The 17,258-nt window shown below is 42.6% G+C and overlaps 1 protein-coding gene across 2 annotated transcripts in view; it reads right to left on the reverse strand.

The window, feature by feature from the left end:
- Positions 1-301: 301 nt before the first annotated feature.
- The window catches only part of LGR5 (leucine rich repeat containing G protein-coupled receptor 5), a 743,377-nt gene continuing 726,420 nt past the window's right edge, over positions 302-17,258 (reverse strand). For both annotated transcript variants that reach the window (XM_086921836.1, XM_086921845.1), the window contains 2 exons: positions 4,808-4,891; positions 302-2,548 (listed from right to left, as the gene is read on the reverse strand). In XM_086921836.1, the coding sequence (XP_086777962.1) occupies positions 1,461-2,548; positions 4,808-4,891 (1,172 nt within the window). In that variant the 3' untranslated portion in view covers positions 302-1,460. The remainder of the gene's footprint in view (positions 2,549-4,807; positions 4,892-17,258) is intronic.

Here is a 17,258-nt window from a genome sequence, read left to right on the forward strand (position 1 = left end):
AAATACCATACTTACTGCATGGGGGCTAGCAACTCTGCCTCCCCTGTATTTGAAGCGTTAGAGTTATATGAGATTGCTTGCTGGTGGGCAGATAGGAGCCTTGGCACAAAATAGGGGCAATTTTTCTTACTCTGCTGCTTATTTAGTTATACATGCCCGGTTGTAAGTTTTCTATTATATATGCGACTTGGGCACCTTTGCATTGCTGTGGTTGTGTTACAACCTTATATGCTGTATGCCGCACAACCTCTGCTCTCAATGTACATCTTTGTATTGTAATATGTAAATGCCACTAAAAAGATTTGCAAATTTTATTACAAATTACACATATTTCAGAAACCAATAAAAATGCAAGTATTTAATCTATTTACATTTACTACACATTTACATACACCATATATACATAAGGGGGATTTAGTAAACGGTTGAACAGAAAATCCAAAACATACCAAATAACTTTTCGATACTGTACATAGTTTTGTTATTTTATGTTAATTAATCTTTTGTAATAATAAATACAAGTCCTATATTTACATCTTATTTTTTTTAACTGCCTTTTCTGTCAACTCCGAGCCATAACATAACGGCAAATCATGTCAAACAAGCTTTCAAAAATAAACATGCATAGCCATTTATGGTGCTCATAATTTCAGAAAAGACTTCCAATGGTATTGCTTCCACGATATAGTAATTTTGATTATTTTTTAAACAACCCCTTTTGTGAAAAGAAAATAAACAAAAACAACTCAGCACACTGTACATCATGCAAAACCCCATGGATGCACTGCGTTCATATGTGACACAGGTGTGCAGTTACCTTATGCTCAGTTCCAAGAATCTTGCTCAAGAGTCAACAAGCTGTTCTGCCTCAAAAGCCTCGCGGGATAGACTCACAAAGCCATGGAGCCTCGTTTCCTTGCCACAAGATGTGCTCCCCTTATTCTCTCTGGCACAGGTAAATCAAAAGCCACATGTGCTGGCTGCCTTTAGCTATTAAAACTGTTACTATTTTAGAGAGATGATGTATTGAATGTACATCCATTGGTGATCATCGTTGCCTTAAGTACAGGGAGGGCGTATCCACCGTTCCAATTATATCAAGCTTAATCCGGTCGGTTGAGAGCGAGTGGAATTTCGGAGTACAAACAGCAATTATACTATTTTATACTATCGACAGGGAATCTGGAGCTGAAAAGCACCGCTGGTTTACTACCTTGTTTTCAGCTCAGTTTATGATCATCAGCTCAGTTTATGATCCGATAAAGAGACGTGAAAGGATCGCATAGAATTCAGAGCCGGCTGCCAGCGGTCCTGCCCCAGTCGCACTAGAATTGATCTTCAGTAAAGAGGCGCTTTTATGATAGTGATGCAAACTGTAAATTGGCGCTTAAAGCCTCCTGGTGAAATGCCGCCCCCTATTCGAGGCTTGTTCATTTTGTAACCCTCCACCCCCAGCGATCCTAGCGGCAGGGCACGGGGGACATCTCTGGACGGGTAGGGTTTTCAGTCATTTGATTGGACAACGGCTTTGATAACCTAACAGTCAGGTCATATGATAGGCTCCCGCTTGAAAGGGTTATTAAAGCTTGTGTTGAGTCGCAAGACTGTTTTTCAGCATATTCAGAGTTAACTGAAATTAAGCTTCTGTGGTTAGATATTTTCCCCAGCTGAGTTTTATTTCGTATACTTTCAAGGTCTACTTTAAAATGTGGATTGAACAGTATGTAAAGAAGAGGGTTGAGACATGCTGGCAATGGCACTGCCACTAAAAGTACTGACTTGACGACTTCCGGGCTGATACAAGTAAGATTCAGTAAGGAGGAAAATGATAAAAAGGCGACAGGGCAGTAAAGAATGCAATTTGCAAATAGAAGCAAACCTACGTGTTTCACCATTGAACAGTCCCATGCATTTTCCAGATCCCCTTTTTCCAAACTACAGTACAGTTTTGTGTAGGCGACTGTCATCAAGAGAAAGCAAAGCGAGTTCAACAAGACCAAAGCCACCATGAGACCCATGGCAGAGGGGTCCCCAAAAGGCAAGGGTAAACAAAGCGGGGAAATCCCATATTGGCTGAAAGTAAGAGGTGGAACCAATGCAATTGCCAGAGCCAAAACAAAGGAAACCAAAACTGACAATTTCACACAGACTAAAGTAGATTTTGTTTCAAATTTGGCAGCACATTTTACAGAATAGCCACGTTCGAGCGCTGCCACTGTAAGTATGAAGACAGATGCCTCCGAAGCAAAAATGAAAATAAACCCTGTAATCTGACAGCCAACCCCGCTCTCCCACCATGCACCGTAAAGAGCAAAGCTGCCAAAGGTTAACATATCCAAACACGCCAGCACTCCACTGGACAGGCCCATGAGTATATTTACAGTAGCTATCAATCCAATTAATAGTTTTATGGAAGATACATAGAAAAAGGATCTGAAAACTGTGGAAATCACAAGTGCATTGCAAACGATGGCCAAGATCACTACGGTCCAGACACCGATTCTGATAAACCAGCTCCCAAAGAGAAAATCACATGGTTTGAAGGGTCCTGTGAAAGAAAACACATTAGATCAGTTGCTTTAATAGATGCATTGGATTCAACAATAGTCACTGATTTATTATTTTGCGTTTACGGTGAATATTCGTAGGCTGGTTGAATCTTTTGAGTGTGCTATCTAGATGTTTTAACTGTGCATTGCACTATGGTATTGTGAACGTTCTTTGCCATTTACCGGACTTTTGAACTATAATGGATGCTCACTCCCTTCTGTTCTAATCTTACTCCTATTGCATCATTTCACTGGGAAGATCTTATTGCAACATTTTTTTCCAAATAATCTCATACTATTGACCAAACTGTAGCACTCTGTACGGTACACAAGAGCAGGGGGATATTTCTTTATATATAGCTTTTGATAATGCACTGCTTAACCTCATAGAGTGCCAGGGGCTTTGTATATACACTTCAGGTTGCAGTGCATACATTAGAAGTTACATTTTTAAGGCTTAACAGACATTTGGCATCAGATGTACATAATAGGGTTAGAGTGTAGATAGTATTGTACAGACAAATCTAGATTTGAGAGAGGTGAATTATGCAATATAAAAAAATCTACATTTGTAAGATATGAATGATAAAATATGATTCATTTGTAAACAAAATAAGGGAAATCTGTTTGCTGGGGGTAGGGGGGAATAGTTCCTGATTCGTTGAGAGCTTTTGAGACCTCCCAGTAATTTACACAAACAAAAATAACAATAGATATTATCGAAGTGCATTACCCCCTAGTACGGTGGGCAGACACATAAAGTACATGGCCTCAGCCGTGTTGGCTGGAATCATTTGTGTTTGATGTCACAGGGTCCATCCTACTGTGACTTTGCGAAACTGGGCCAAGTACAGCCCCATCAACACTTGGGGCAGATGTACGACCAGCTATTGCGTCACGCAAAAACCTACATGACTATGTACAAACACTATTTTGCGACTATCCAAAAAATGTGATTCGCCAAATAGTCTTTTGCGAATCGCTATTCGAAAGGGGCGTTCCCTTCCTAATAGCGACTCTCTAGCCATGTATGAATGTTATGCAACCCCAATTGCGGTCGCAAAACACTCGCAATTTACCGCCCTCTTCAATAGAGTGGTAATGGAGTGGCAAATGGGAAGGGGTCCCATCCCCTTTGTGACTGGCTCTGAAAATATTTTTTAAGGGCAGGCAGAAGTACCATGGACCACTACCTGCCTTCAAAAAATGATACAAACACTTTTTTTGTTTTTTAAATGCATCCTGTCTTCCTTTAAGGAAAACGGCCTGCATTAAAAAAAAAACTGCTTTATTGACCAGCAGTCCCAGACATGGAGGTCTGCTGACCGCAGCCGGCCACTATTCCTGGGAGGGCCAGCCATGCCCAATGGGGCCGTAAATTGGGAGTGGCTTGATAATATACATGAGCCTCGCATTTTGCGACCCCATTGGGAATCGCAATCAGTGTCTCTGACACTGTTGTACATTCCAAATTGCGACTCGCAATTAGCGACTTGCAATTGAGCGCAAATTGGGAGGCACAATTTGGAATGGTCGTACATCTAGCCCTTGACTCCTAGTCATAGCGGTGGCGAAGACACTTTCTTGAACTTGTGAAAAGTCAACTTGACCTCAGTTGAAAATGCTGCCTCAAAAAGTATTTTGTTTAGGCTGAAAACATACACTTCAGACACCAATGCAGGACTTGTGGAAACATGCATATGAGGTGCTGGATTGGATGCATGGAATGATCCTAGATTTCAGCACAAACCAGAATTCTTGAAAGTGCGTTTTGAGATTATCTCTAACTGAAGAGGAGTTATGGACTTACGATGGATCTCATGATGAAGATAAGGTAAACTCTATATGCAGTTATTCATGTTAGTACAAATAATCACTTTGTTTGGGTAGTTGTAGCAGGTTATGTCATATCAGAAATATGGTGTCTTGCTTGCTGGGTTTGGGAAAGTAAGGGGTTTGGGAAAAAAGCGTTTATCTAACGCTGATACAATTATTACAAGGAGGTCAATACTTGTCCTTTGCATAGTATCTAACATCTAAGAGTGCAATATCTTGATTGGGACAGGATTTTCTACCACAGGTTGGCATTGTTTTTGCACATTTTCAAATTTCATGGATTGAATTGGGAATCCTATCCACTGCTCATACCCTAACATGTCACCATGATATTATAATCGAGACGCTACTGGTTTAGCAAACTAGACATACATTGCAATTCAGGCTGTTTGTACAGGCCTGCATCAGTTTATAAAGTTTACCTGGCGGTGGTGAACACTGGACAGAATGATGTGCTTTTAGATCGTCATCAAAGTCAACAAGAAAATCCTCAAATTCACTCTCATCTACATTGAATAAAAAAACTGCAGGTGAAAATGTCTTCCATTTATATTCTTTTTTCAAAATATCTTCTATTTATTCTTTTAACTTTCATTAGATTGTAATTATAACAATACATGCCTTTATTTCATCTTTACAGTGTTGCATTCTGTAGAAAGTAAAAACCAAACTAAGGGCCATATTATCAAGAACAGGTAATAAAGTTATCGCCACTTTATCGGCAGGAAACTGCCGCTAAAGCGGCGATAATGGGCTTGATAATATGTCCTTGTGAATTCCCATAGCAGCCCAGGTTCTGGTGTTAACCTGAGCTGCTATGCGAAATCAACTGGGCATATTATCAAGCCCATTATTGCCGCTTTAGCGGCAGTTTCCTGCCGATAAAGCGGCGATAATTTTATCACCTGTTCTTGATAATATGCCCCCAATACCCTAAGGCCAAGGGAGTCTTTTCTTTGCATATCAGGGTCATTAATTAATGTCCTAAACAGAAGCTAGCTTGCACACCTCAAGATATGTAGTTTATATATCATGTTAGTCCATAGAAAAAAATCATATACAAATTAGGGCTTTTCTACAGACGATTTGAGATCAGCACTTTTGTCTTGGCACTTTTTAACTGCCGATCACGTAAAGACTGGTTTCAATATTGGCGTGGTTAATGCAATTTTATGTAAAATTACCCAGATGGGTGGACATTTTAATTGTTTTGAATATATATTTATTGAGTTTTAAATAAGGTGCTTATAAAGATTTGTAATAACATAAAGGGGGTAAACTTTCGTCTGGCAGCAGGACGTTTATTGAAGAAGTACACACCACAAAATGCACACGTCTGCTGTCAGCCAACAACAGCAAAAACATTGTAGAGTTTCAAACCCTAATATTTCACAGAACACTGACCACATGAGTGAGCAGACTTGTGGAGTAGAATACTACATGGCACTTTTCTTTACAAAAAGAAAATATTTAAACGACCAAACAATAGAACCACACATATATAATTATACACCTAATAAACCGAAACATTCAAAAAACAAGCAAAAGAATAGTCATGCATGTTAACCTTGAACGATAACATGCTCTTTCCCTGTAATCTGTAACCAATAAAGGTTTACCTGAACCTAACAGACAACCGTCACTGTCGTACACTCTTCCACACAAACTGAGAACTAAGGGGCATATTACCAACAACTAGCGATAATAATTGCTATGTTGGTTTAGCAGCGATATTTTTATCGCCGAGCTGCGGAGATTTTTATCGCTTAGGAACCTTGCTATTATCAAGGTATATCTCCTAAGCGATAAAAATCAGCCGAAAGGCATGAATATCGCTGAAAAGTCAGCGATATTCATGCATTACCAAGCTAATGCTCTTAGCCATGTTATCCACCTACCATTGGATAACATGGCTAAGAACTGCTCAGGCGCAGGTGTTAGCTTTTGGAGATATTCGCGCTTAGCGCGAATATCTCCAAAAGTTGGTAATAGGAGATAGCGATGTTAGCGACTGTTTCCAGTCGCTAACATCTTGGCACGGCCACTTTGCATGTCATTAGTGATAAATATCACTGACATGCAAAGCGGGGCCCAAGATGGTCGCTATCTTCTACTAGCTGTCGCTAACTGGTGTTAGCGACAGCTAGGTAATAGGGAGATAATTTTATCTCTGCTTTCTTAGATTTTAAAGTCAATAACGCAGAGATAAACCCCCTTGATAATATGCCCCTGAATTCTTCTCTTTTATCATTGGGAAACCTGACCACCTGACCCAGGCACTTTTTGATGGTGAGGCGCCATTTTCTAACATGGCCATTTCGGAGTGGTTAGGCCCAGATGGGGACGCACCATGCTTCAGCATGACACTTTGAGAAGGTTAGATCCAGAACCAATCTTAATCACCTGGACAACATTCCACTAATAGTGACCGTTAACTTGAACAGCACTCCCACATATTTTATCCACCATCAAAGGTTCAGAAAACTTCCACTTTCCTTACAAAAGCAGATTTGTTTAAGCAGGCAGCTTCTCCCACAGCAAAGGGTTTAACACAAACATTTTTCATTTGGTCATAGTAATATTTTCGCTTAAATTGTCCATGCTCATTATTGTTTCTTACAAATGAGTCAAGATCCCCCCACAAAAACATTCTGCTTTAATCACTTAGACATCCAAGCAGGTTTAAATTCAGTGGTAGGTTTTCTACCTCTCAACAGCTCAAAAGGATAAACATTGATGGAAGAATGTGGTGAGGTTCTATTAAACCATAAAATAGTTCTTACGGAATAGTACACAACAAAACTATACACTAGCGCCCAATGTATACATTCACCTAAAACCCAGCTTAAACATTCAATTAGAACATTTGTAGGATGATAACAAATCACACTTTTAAGGTAACTAAAACCACTCATCTTAAGAAATGACTCAACTTCTGATGACAAAATTAAACCCCATTGTTAGAAATAAGTACTTGCTAAAAACTTGTCTCTTATGAAAACGTATGAATCTGTTTTACCAGTAAAGTTGGCATTGGGAACACCTGGATTATTAATCTACAAACACCAGAACAAAAAGAGTGATGTGGTAGAGAGTTAAATGGGTCCAACAAATCAATACCTACTCTCAACCATGATCCTGGTGGTAATTAATTGAGAGTCAACAGGGGAGTAGATAGTTTAAGTGCCTTGTTACTAATTGAACATATAACACATTCCTTAACTAGAAGATCTATTTCCTTGTCCATCTGTGTCCACCAGAATGTGCTGCATGCCCTGCATTTAGTGAGAGTGCCCCCAAATGCCCCTCATGGATGCTTTTTAATAGCAGCATTCTAGTCTCCTCGGGTGGAAGCAGATAGCCCAATCTCATAACCAATCCATCTTCTAATGAAAGCTCATTAAAAATCTTACTGAAAGGCTGCAAGACGGAATCAAGGGGAATATTATCAAGACAGACGATAAAATTATCGCCGCTTTAGCAGCAGAAAACTGCAGTTAAAGCGGCAATAATGGGCTTGATAATATGCTCTATGGAATTCCAATTGAAGCTCATGTTAGATGTCCTTCACATCGAACATGCGAGAATGTTATGCAATGTCACTAAGCTTTTCCAACAGCCTATGTATATTTGTAGATTGATGCATAGTATTGAGTAGTGTGTGTGTGTGTAATAAATGTACTCTTCCTTTTTATAAAAAAAAAAGTGCAGACTGGACAATCAATTATTGAGTGTTATTTCTGCGTACCTGTAAATGGCGATTACTAGCACACACCACTTCCCTTGAGTAAGCCTTAGACTGCTCTGTAACGCTACCCTCTGAGAGTCAAGAGCTACAATGGGGTGTTTGGTTCTCAGTGAAGGACAAATGTAGGCATATATATTGTTTGTGCAGGCTTCACAAATAATGCCTCGTTTTCCAGCAGTGAGATATAGGCTAGTGCATTGGCGATGATGAATTAGAAGCAAAGTAATAAATATAAAGAGACAGAAGCACATAAAAGGTATATACGTATAAGGAAGGTCAAATATATAGATTTAAGTTGTATTTAATAAACTCAAAATACAGCAACACTTGAAAGTCTAAGTTAATGTATTTGTTTTTATAAAGAAAAAATTATTCAATAGTGAAGCAATTGTAGTTAAATAGTTATGATAAAAGATTTACCTATTTATGCAGTCACCTATATGCATGTTAAACATATAATAATATAACCATAAGTAATACGTACATTTGTTTAGCAGAACTAACGAATATTTGTATATTTAAAAACACAATTATTATACACATTTATTCAAAGCAATACACATATGTATGTACAAATCTATAGTCCAAATAAATGCTTCTATACAGAGGGATATGCTGTATCTTTATGCTTGAGTGTGGTGGTTATGTTTGGATGAGCGAACTCTTAAGTAGTCTACTGAAGATAAGGTAGTTATCTGTGGATCGTATGTTTGGAGGCAAAGAGTTCCATAGCTTGGCTGCTTGAACAGAGAAGGATGTGCCATCTATGGTTTTTTCTTGTATGGTAGAATTTTGAGGCGAAATGCCAATCTAGAGTGGAGGTACCTTTGTTGTATGCATTAGGTGATTTTATTCCTGATGAAGAGCCATCCCTTTTCATGTATCGCTTTGTGGGTGATAGGAAGCAGCTTGGATGTGGATCTTCTGGTGACTGGTTACCAATGTAGGGCTTACAAAGTAGGGGAGATGTGGGCTTGTGGCTTTATATGTAAGAGTAATCTGCAACAGAGTTCTCAATCCGTTGTAGTCTTTTCATAGTTTTTAAAGATGATCTGTAGTAGAGGCTATTGGCGTAATTGAGTTTAGACCGAACAATAGAGACAGTAGCCTAGACCTTGTGCGGAAATCACAGGTGGGGGAAGATAAGTCGCAAAGTTTTTATGGTAATGAAGCTTGATCTTGCTAGTTTGTTCACTTGAGCATTCATTGATAGCTTAGAGTCCATGGTAATTGTGAGGTTTCTTACTCCCTTTGATACTTTAGGTGGTGTACCCAGGTCAAAAGGCCAGGTGGTGAGGGGGTCATAATTTTTCCAATCACCACATGTGAGTATTTCCAAGCATTCAATTTGAGATGGGTCCATGTTATCTATTAATCCACGGCTCTGAGACAAGTGAAAATCTGTGATCTAGATGACATTGGTTCTGTTGTGAAGGTAGGATGTGATCCAGTCGAGATCAGTCCCCTCTAAGCTGGCTTCGTAGAGTTTTTGTATTAGAGTATCTTGGTCAACCGTGTCAAAGTCAACCAAGAGGTCCAAGAGAAGTAGTGAAACAACCCCATTCTTAAGGTCATGCCAGATGGCAATGCGGGCAGATTCTGTCCCTCTTCCTGGATGGAATCCTGTTTGAAACATGGAAAATATCTGCCCTAGTGTTTCTTCCACCTGTGGTGTTTAATATCAAAGTGAAATTCTAACAATTTGGTGTATAATCTAGCTATCTTTGCTATTGCATTGGTTCCTCCAAGAATATACAAAAACTGTTTGAGCAGTTTGTAAAATAGACATCTTACCCCACAAATAGCTCCAAAAGTTCTCAATTGGCCACCAACAAGCCAAGACTTTCTTCTCAATCACCAATAATGTAATTTTTCATCTGAAAGAACTCTTGACGCGGTCCCAATGGTTTGCTCTTTATGTCCAGATCTTTGAGTCAAAAAAGTTCCAAAACCCTGATTGCCGGCATCAACCAGCAGATAACACTGAAGAGAAGGATTATAAGGTTTAAGGGCTTTAACACTCACCAACTGAGTCTTCACCCAGTCAAAGCATCCTGACACTTCTCAGTTCATATAAAATCCATATTTTTCTAAGAGAGGATTCTACTGACTCAATAATCCTTTTTTTTTACATATAGGCAAGATCTCTTTTTGCAGATTATCTCTTACACTGAAAGATATGCCCCACTGTTTATTTTTGATGGGTATCGCACCATCCTTAAACTTAATCTTATGACTAGAGCTTTTTATCTTCCACAGTTCACCAGAGAAAACACTAGGGAACCTGTTCAACATTTCCTAAACAGTGTTAGATTGTTTTATGACCACATCCTGCTCCTTAGCACCAGGTCTTAGAACTATATTGAAAAAACCCTGGTGGAACCAACCAACAATGTTTAAACTTTTGACAGCTACATACACCTTGCTTTGAACTAGCCTCGCTCTAAATTCCAAGATGTCTTCAAAATATCCCAACAAACCTATTTCGCAACACCGGTGCTCGATCCAGTGGTAACAGCTGCTTATTCTCCCTGGTAGATTTGAACAATTGTTGTGTGACCATAGCAATCCTTGCACCTGCGTCAAATAACAGACATAAAGTCTTATCCCCCACCAGAACATAAGGATCCACATACTCAGACGGATAACGTTTTTAAGACTACCCTGACCACCAATCAAAAACATGTCCTGCATCTCATTGATATAATCCTCCCCATCACTGCCCTTATCAGAGACTTATGCTATTTTCCGTCCCTCACCTTTGGCAATCTGACACACTTATTCAAAATTCCTCAGTTGTTTTGCATAGTTTACAAAGTACATTTTTGGCCGGGAAAGGTTGTCTCCCTTTCATGTGGGTTTGATTATCACATCTGAAACATACATTAGACTGATTGAAAAACAAGTTAATTTGACTAAATCTTTTACCCTTGATACAACAGTTAAATGAACAGGATCTCCTGGGTCAGAAAACTTATCATCTAGCTCTGTAACAAATTGTTGTGATGTTTCAATACTTTTAGCAATATTAATAGATTCTTCCAAGGAGGGACTGAAGAATGAATGCTGCTTTAACAAATACTATTTTAAATACAATGACTGATAAACTGGTCACAAACAAGTTCATCACAAAAGTTTGCAAACTGGCACCCTGCCACTAGTTTTATGAGCATATTGATGTAGGTATTTGCACCTGTACTAGCTCCTTGTACCCATTTATAGAATTTATAGAATTTCTGTCTTGAGACAACCAGGATTGGCTGAACATCCAATCTGTTTGCAAGTTTCTTGAAGGCCTTTTGAAAATTCATCTAACTGGCACTGGCACTCTGCCACTAGTTTTATGAGCATATTGATGTAGGTATTTGCACCTTTACTAGCTTCTTGTACCCATTTATAGAATTTATAGAATTTCTGTCTTGAGACAACCAGGATTGGCTGAACATCCAATCTGTTTGCAAGTTTCTTGAAGGCCTTTTGAAAATTCATTTAACTCCTCACCATCAGATAATGCCAAGTCTGGAAGATTTTAAATGTTAGTCTACCTTCATATCCAAGAGATTGAAGCAATAAATATTTTTTTCGTTCTGGTCTGAACCTTAATGCGCCAATTTCCCCTATGCATACATGTGTCGCACGCATCAAACCACTGTTTCCATGGAGTAGGTGGTTCACCCAGAACTTCAAGAAACTGGGGTGGCAGAATTACTGTTTGCATTGTGTTAGGCACTGTTGGTGTGGGTCTCCCTTCCATTTTTTGCTGTTGCCTCATATGTTTTTGCTGGTTATAGATGCTTTGGGCACTGTGCCACTGCTATTCAGCGTCACAGTGCAAGTGCTCCCTATAGTAAATTGATGTATGGATTAGCGATTCCATGATTGGCTGGTTTGGTTTGCTTGTCAGACCGTAGTACAGTGAACTGAGTGTGCCCAGGGTTTCTAAATCAAATGCTGCTGGTGGGCTTGCAGCACTGGTTGTGCCACCCACAGAAGCAGCCTGTAAAAGTGTGTCTCAGGTCTGCCATTGCAGAGCCTATGTGCAGTCTTGTACTGCCATGTTGACTGGGCAAGTGCACCCACTTGCCAGTACCTAAACCTTCCCTTTTCTGTATATTAGTCACCCCTATTGTAGGCCCAAGGGCAGGCTGCATTGTAGGTAAAAGGTAGGACATGCCCTGATGGGTGTGGCATGTCCTGATAGTGAATTACAGCCATTTACGTTTTTCACTATTGCAAGGCTACCTGTTCCCTATAGGCCAGAATGGGCAATTTGATTATAACACCTTATAATCCTGACTGACTCAGGGAACTAGGTAGAAATTCCAGTTTAGTATGCCTGAACTCAGAATGATAAAATACATCTTTTAATGAAATCGGTTTTAACATTCTGTGTTTAAAAATACCACTTTTAGAAAGTGGAAATTTTCTTGCCTCACTATTCAAGCCTGCCTCTGCTAAGTTGTGTATTCCTTGTCTGGAGTTTGAGTGACAGGGGCTGGGGGATATCAGGAGACAGGGTGAGTCAGCACAGGGCTGAATAGAGCTATCTGCATGTAGATGGGTGGGAGGAGTGGCACCTGGGACCTGAATGGGGCTGTGCCTGCCTTCCACAACGCTGGCTCCCCCTCTGTTGTCCCTGACCCACACTGTCAAAGGAAAGAAGGAGTCTTGTCAACAAAGTGCTCCAGGACTGCACAGAATTGGTTTGGACTAGGCACAGACCCTCTCTGCCTCCACTACCTCCAGAGACAAAGGCTTTGCTAGTATAAATATGGGGACCCATACTCCAAAACTTTAGATCTCTTTTGGGAAACAAGAAGAACCTTTGCTGAGGAGAGGAACCAGAGAAACTGAGGAGGAGACCATCCCTAAGCTGAGTGTAATTAGGGGATTGGCCTGCAGTGGTTGACTGACTGCCAAAGAAAGGAGAAAGGACTTTGTGCTACTTTCAAATAAACTTGTAAATGATCTGCAAGGGCTTGAGATAGAGCTTGCCTCCTGCTGAAGTCTCAGGGACAACAGACGTCACCAAGCAGCTCCCCTGCCTTCCCTTGCTGGTAATTGAAGTGCCTGCTGTTGAGCTGGGCCTTCTGAGAAACTGTGTGTCGCTGGGAGCTGGAAGTGCGACTCAAGACGAAGAAGCGTGTCGCTGCCGCAGCCGTTGTCGTCACATCAGCGGAGAAGAGTGTCGCTGTAGCAGCAGACGGCGTCACATCACCGGAGAAGCGTGCCACAGCTGCCGTATCACACGAAGTGCCTCGCATCACCGGAGCAGAGGTTCGCCGTCGCAGCAGGCGCCGTCGCATCGCCGGAGAAGCGTGTCGCAGGGCATGTCGTGGCTCAGAAGAATCGTTGTCGCCGCACGGCTGTTGGGCGTGCACGTATCGCTGTCACATCAAGTAGAAGACGCCATTTTGTTTCATTGCACCGGATCTTCATTGCATCACGGCGTTGTGGCCCGCATCGCCATGGAAGTGCAGTAAGAAACCGACTCATCACCTCCCCATGCAGAGAAGAACCGACGCAGCACCGTCCTCTACGCAGCAGTAGGGAACCGACGCATCATCGTTCCTGCGTGTAAGGAACCAACACATTACCTTCCCTGCAACACTTTCGTTGTATAGGGTTACGCATCTAAAGGTACATTGAACTTAAAGTGTCGCATTTTACATCTAAAGAGAACTAAGCTAATTCTACCATTTTTAAAGTACAGTATTATGAATTTTTGTCGTTTGTGGTCTTGTGTTAAGTCTATTCAAATATACTACTTTTTATACTACAACGTGTGTGGTGTCCATCTTTAGTGCTGTCACTGGGTTACTGTATGTGTTCACAAATGCTTTACACACTACCTCTGAGATAAGCCTGCATGCTTGTGCCAAGCTACCAAGGGGGTGAGCAGGGGTTATTTTAGGAGTGTAGCCCCTTCCCCATGCTAGATGCAAGGGTCCCTATTTGGCCAAAAGTATCTACCCCTGCCAACTAGAGACCCCCAAATCTAACTCACTGTAAGAAAACAAACAAAAGAAAACTCACACTGTTCAGTTTACACAGCTGTTGTCTAAATAGACTAACACAAAAACAGGAGGTGGGTACAGTCTTTACAGAATACACTGTGCTGACAACAAACTTAAATTTATAATAACTTTTAGAGAAGGTCTGTGCATCAACACGCTGTGACCAGGACACTATAAATAAGGTAACTGATGACGTTGTATACTTTGCTGTCATCAATAACAACAAATATATGTATGTGGTGTGCACCTCATTGTGTCCAGGGTCTTTCAAATAAGGTGTGCGCATCATCGCACTGACATGTATGCTAGCAACACAATATTGCCCAAATTACTTTTGCCAAGGTGTGCACATTACCGCATAGTGTGTGCATAAAACTGTTACTAAAATGTGGTCGATCTCACTGTGGTTGTGTGCCACCATAACCAGCTTTTCTCAGAAAAATCAAGTAATGAAAATGCATATTAAGTTTGTCTTGACATGCCGGCTCACACTCCCACAGAGAGCTGTTGAGAGAAAAGAAGGGCAGATGCTCCACTGCAATGTGTGTTGTTATGTAAATTGGGGTCATATAATTGCGCGAAATCCTAGGGACGTCCTGACAAAGTCCTTGGGATGTCCTAATGTAGGTCACTCTCATTCGCCCATGCTGGGTACGGCTTCACTCTGTGCTGAAGAAATTGAAGGACAGACACTACAATACAAACAAAATGAGGGAATACAGCCGGCCGACATCGTCGAAAAAGTAAGCAATGATGCCATAATTCTTAATACCAGTCCGTGTCAATTGAGACCAGCTGAAACAACTACTGAAGTAGAGCAGAGTCAAAGCTGAAGTGGAGAGGACCAAGCAAGTAAGCACACGTTCTTCTGTGTGATGGTTTGACGTTCCTCTCCACAATTTCCATTTAAAATCATAGGTGCAGTAAACTGTTTGTTTGGCAGCAGGAAGTTTTATTTTAAGAAGTACATGCCACAAACCACCACAAAGCGCACAAGACCATAGTCAGCACCCCACTGCTGAAAACTCCCAACACAGTTTCAAACCCTAACATTTCATAGAACATTAACTACACAAGTCTTCTATATGGTGAGCAGAATCATGTGGAGTAGAATACTACAAATTTCTTCTAACCCTGAAGAAGTCATTGGGAGATGGTCCAATTGACGAAACACATGTTGACTGGAGGCTGAAAACACTCCAACAAAACTCTGAAAAAAAGCACTCATTAAAACTCCTTACTACTCTTCAAACCTAAACACCCCTCGCAATCCCTTACCTGTCCCTGCACCCTAAAAAAACACTTACTATCCCTTACCCATCCCTGACCCCCACAAACCTCTTTTTGCCCATTACCCCTACTCACTCCTGATACTTTATGCAGGTTCACCCCTTGACTTTTTGCTTTTTCCTAGCCTGTTTCTGGAACCTGGTGTTGGTGATTTTAGGCCTCTTTGCACTTTTTCACTGTGGTACAGTGTAAAGTGCTGGAGCTCTCTGTGTATGTATGGTGAGTGACCTGCCCTCCCATAGGAATGAATGGGGAATATGTATGCCCATGGTAGTTCCTGATGTGTGGGGAGTGCAGGGGCGAGTTTGGTATGTATGAACTCGTGAGAATGAATGCTGCAAAATGATATATGCGGCATGACTGTGTCTAGTCTAGAAGTACTACTTTTGGAAGTTGGCATATTTGTGTAAGTTGGTGCTGGCGTGTGATTGGCTGGTGAGCCTGGCCCAGAGTGCCTGGGCCTGCTTGTGGATTGACTGTCTGGTTTGAGGATGACAGGGGCTGGAGAGCCCAGGAGGTTGTCTGAGTCAGCCCATGGATGAAAGGCAGCATCTGCTGCCAGGGAAGTGGGAGGAGATGGCACCTGATAGTGAAGGGCTGTGCCTGCCTGACAACAAAGCTGGTCTACCTCCCGCTGGGCGACTGTCACCTCTGTCCATGATACTGAAGGGACTTTCCTATAACCAGTTCTAGCTGGTTCTCACACTGCCTGCTTCAAAGGACTACAAAGGACTTCAACGACTTTTCACTGTATAAGAAGGGGCTGTGCCCCCTTCCAAAATGTTCTTGTTTCTAACTTGAATCTGCCAGGGGCATGCTGCTGCTGGGGCCCAGGGGAATCCCTGGGCCCTGCCCAACCCCTGGACCTCTGATGGACTTTTTCCCGCTGGGGGCTCTGCTGCTCCCTCTCCTGGACTGCTGAGGTCCTGGACTGCTGAGGGACTTGTGCGCTTTTCTGGACCCTAGCGCCTGGGAGGCGCTTTCCCTTGGATGTGCCCTGTTACTGGGGCTCTAGTTGCTGATGGGGCCATCCCTGGGGGCCTGTCTGTGCCCCTACGCTTGAGAGCGCCTTGTTCTGCCCCGCAGCGCCTTGGGAGCGCTTTGGTGCTTGCAGCCCTGGAAGAGCGCTTTGTTTTCTGCCCGTAGCGCTGTGGATCGTGTTTAGCGCTAGGAGCGCTTTATTGTTGGGAGCCGGTGCCCACCCGGCGTGGATTTGCCCCACTAGATCGTTGTTTGGTCTGCGAGTGCCCACCTCGCTTATGTGCCGTTTTTGCTTCGGCTGCCCACGCCGATATTTTGATTGCCGTGCCGCCTGCCTGTCTGAAAACGGGCCGCCACGCTGCCCGCGGCGACCCGGAAGTGCTTGGCCGGCCAATCACTGCGCAGCCGGCCGGAAGTCCCGCCCCCCACAGCCCGGGTGCCGAGAAATGGCAACCGCGAGGCGAGGGAAGAAGAGAGGAGGATGCATGGCGGCCGGATCACAGGGATCCCGGGATGCGAGGGAGCCCTGCTGCAGCTGGGAGACCGCCGGAGAGGAGCGGCAGGCGGAGACGAGCGGAGGGGGCACGAGGCACATTGTCGGTGCCTGTCCCCACCGCGAGCGAAGGAGAGCTGCCGCCCGGAGGAGCCCGCCCCTGAGAGCCCGGTGAGTCGGCAGGGTTGGGGGGGGGCTCAGTGTGGCTGCGGTTGGTGCCGGTCGAGGCACTGAGGAAGGGCGGCCCGAATGGCAGTGGGTCGCCCCACCGTGGTTGCAGAGCCCGTGAGAGGCTCTGGGGGCATGTTGTGAAGCTAGAGTCCCCCGTAGGGGACTCCACTGTG

The sequence above is a fragment of the Lissotriton vulgaris genome, chromosome 1_1 (genome assembly GCF_964263255.1).
Source record: "Lissotriton vulgaris chromosome 1_1, aLisVul1.2, whole genome shotgun sequence".
NCBI lineage: Eukaryota > Metazoa > Chordata > Amphibia > Caudata > Salamandridae > Lissotriton > Lissotriton vulgaris.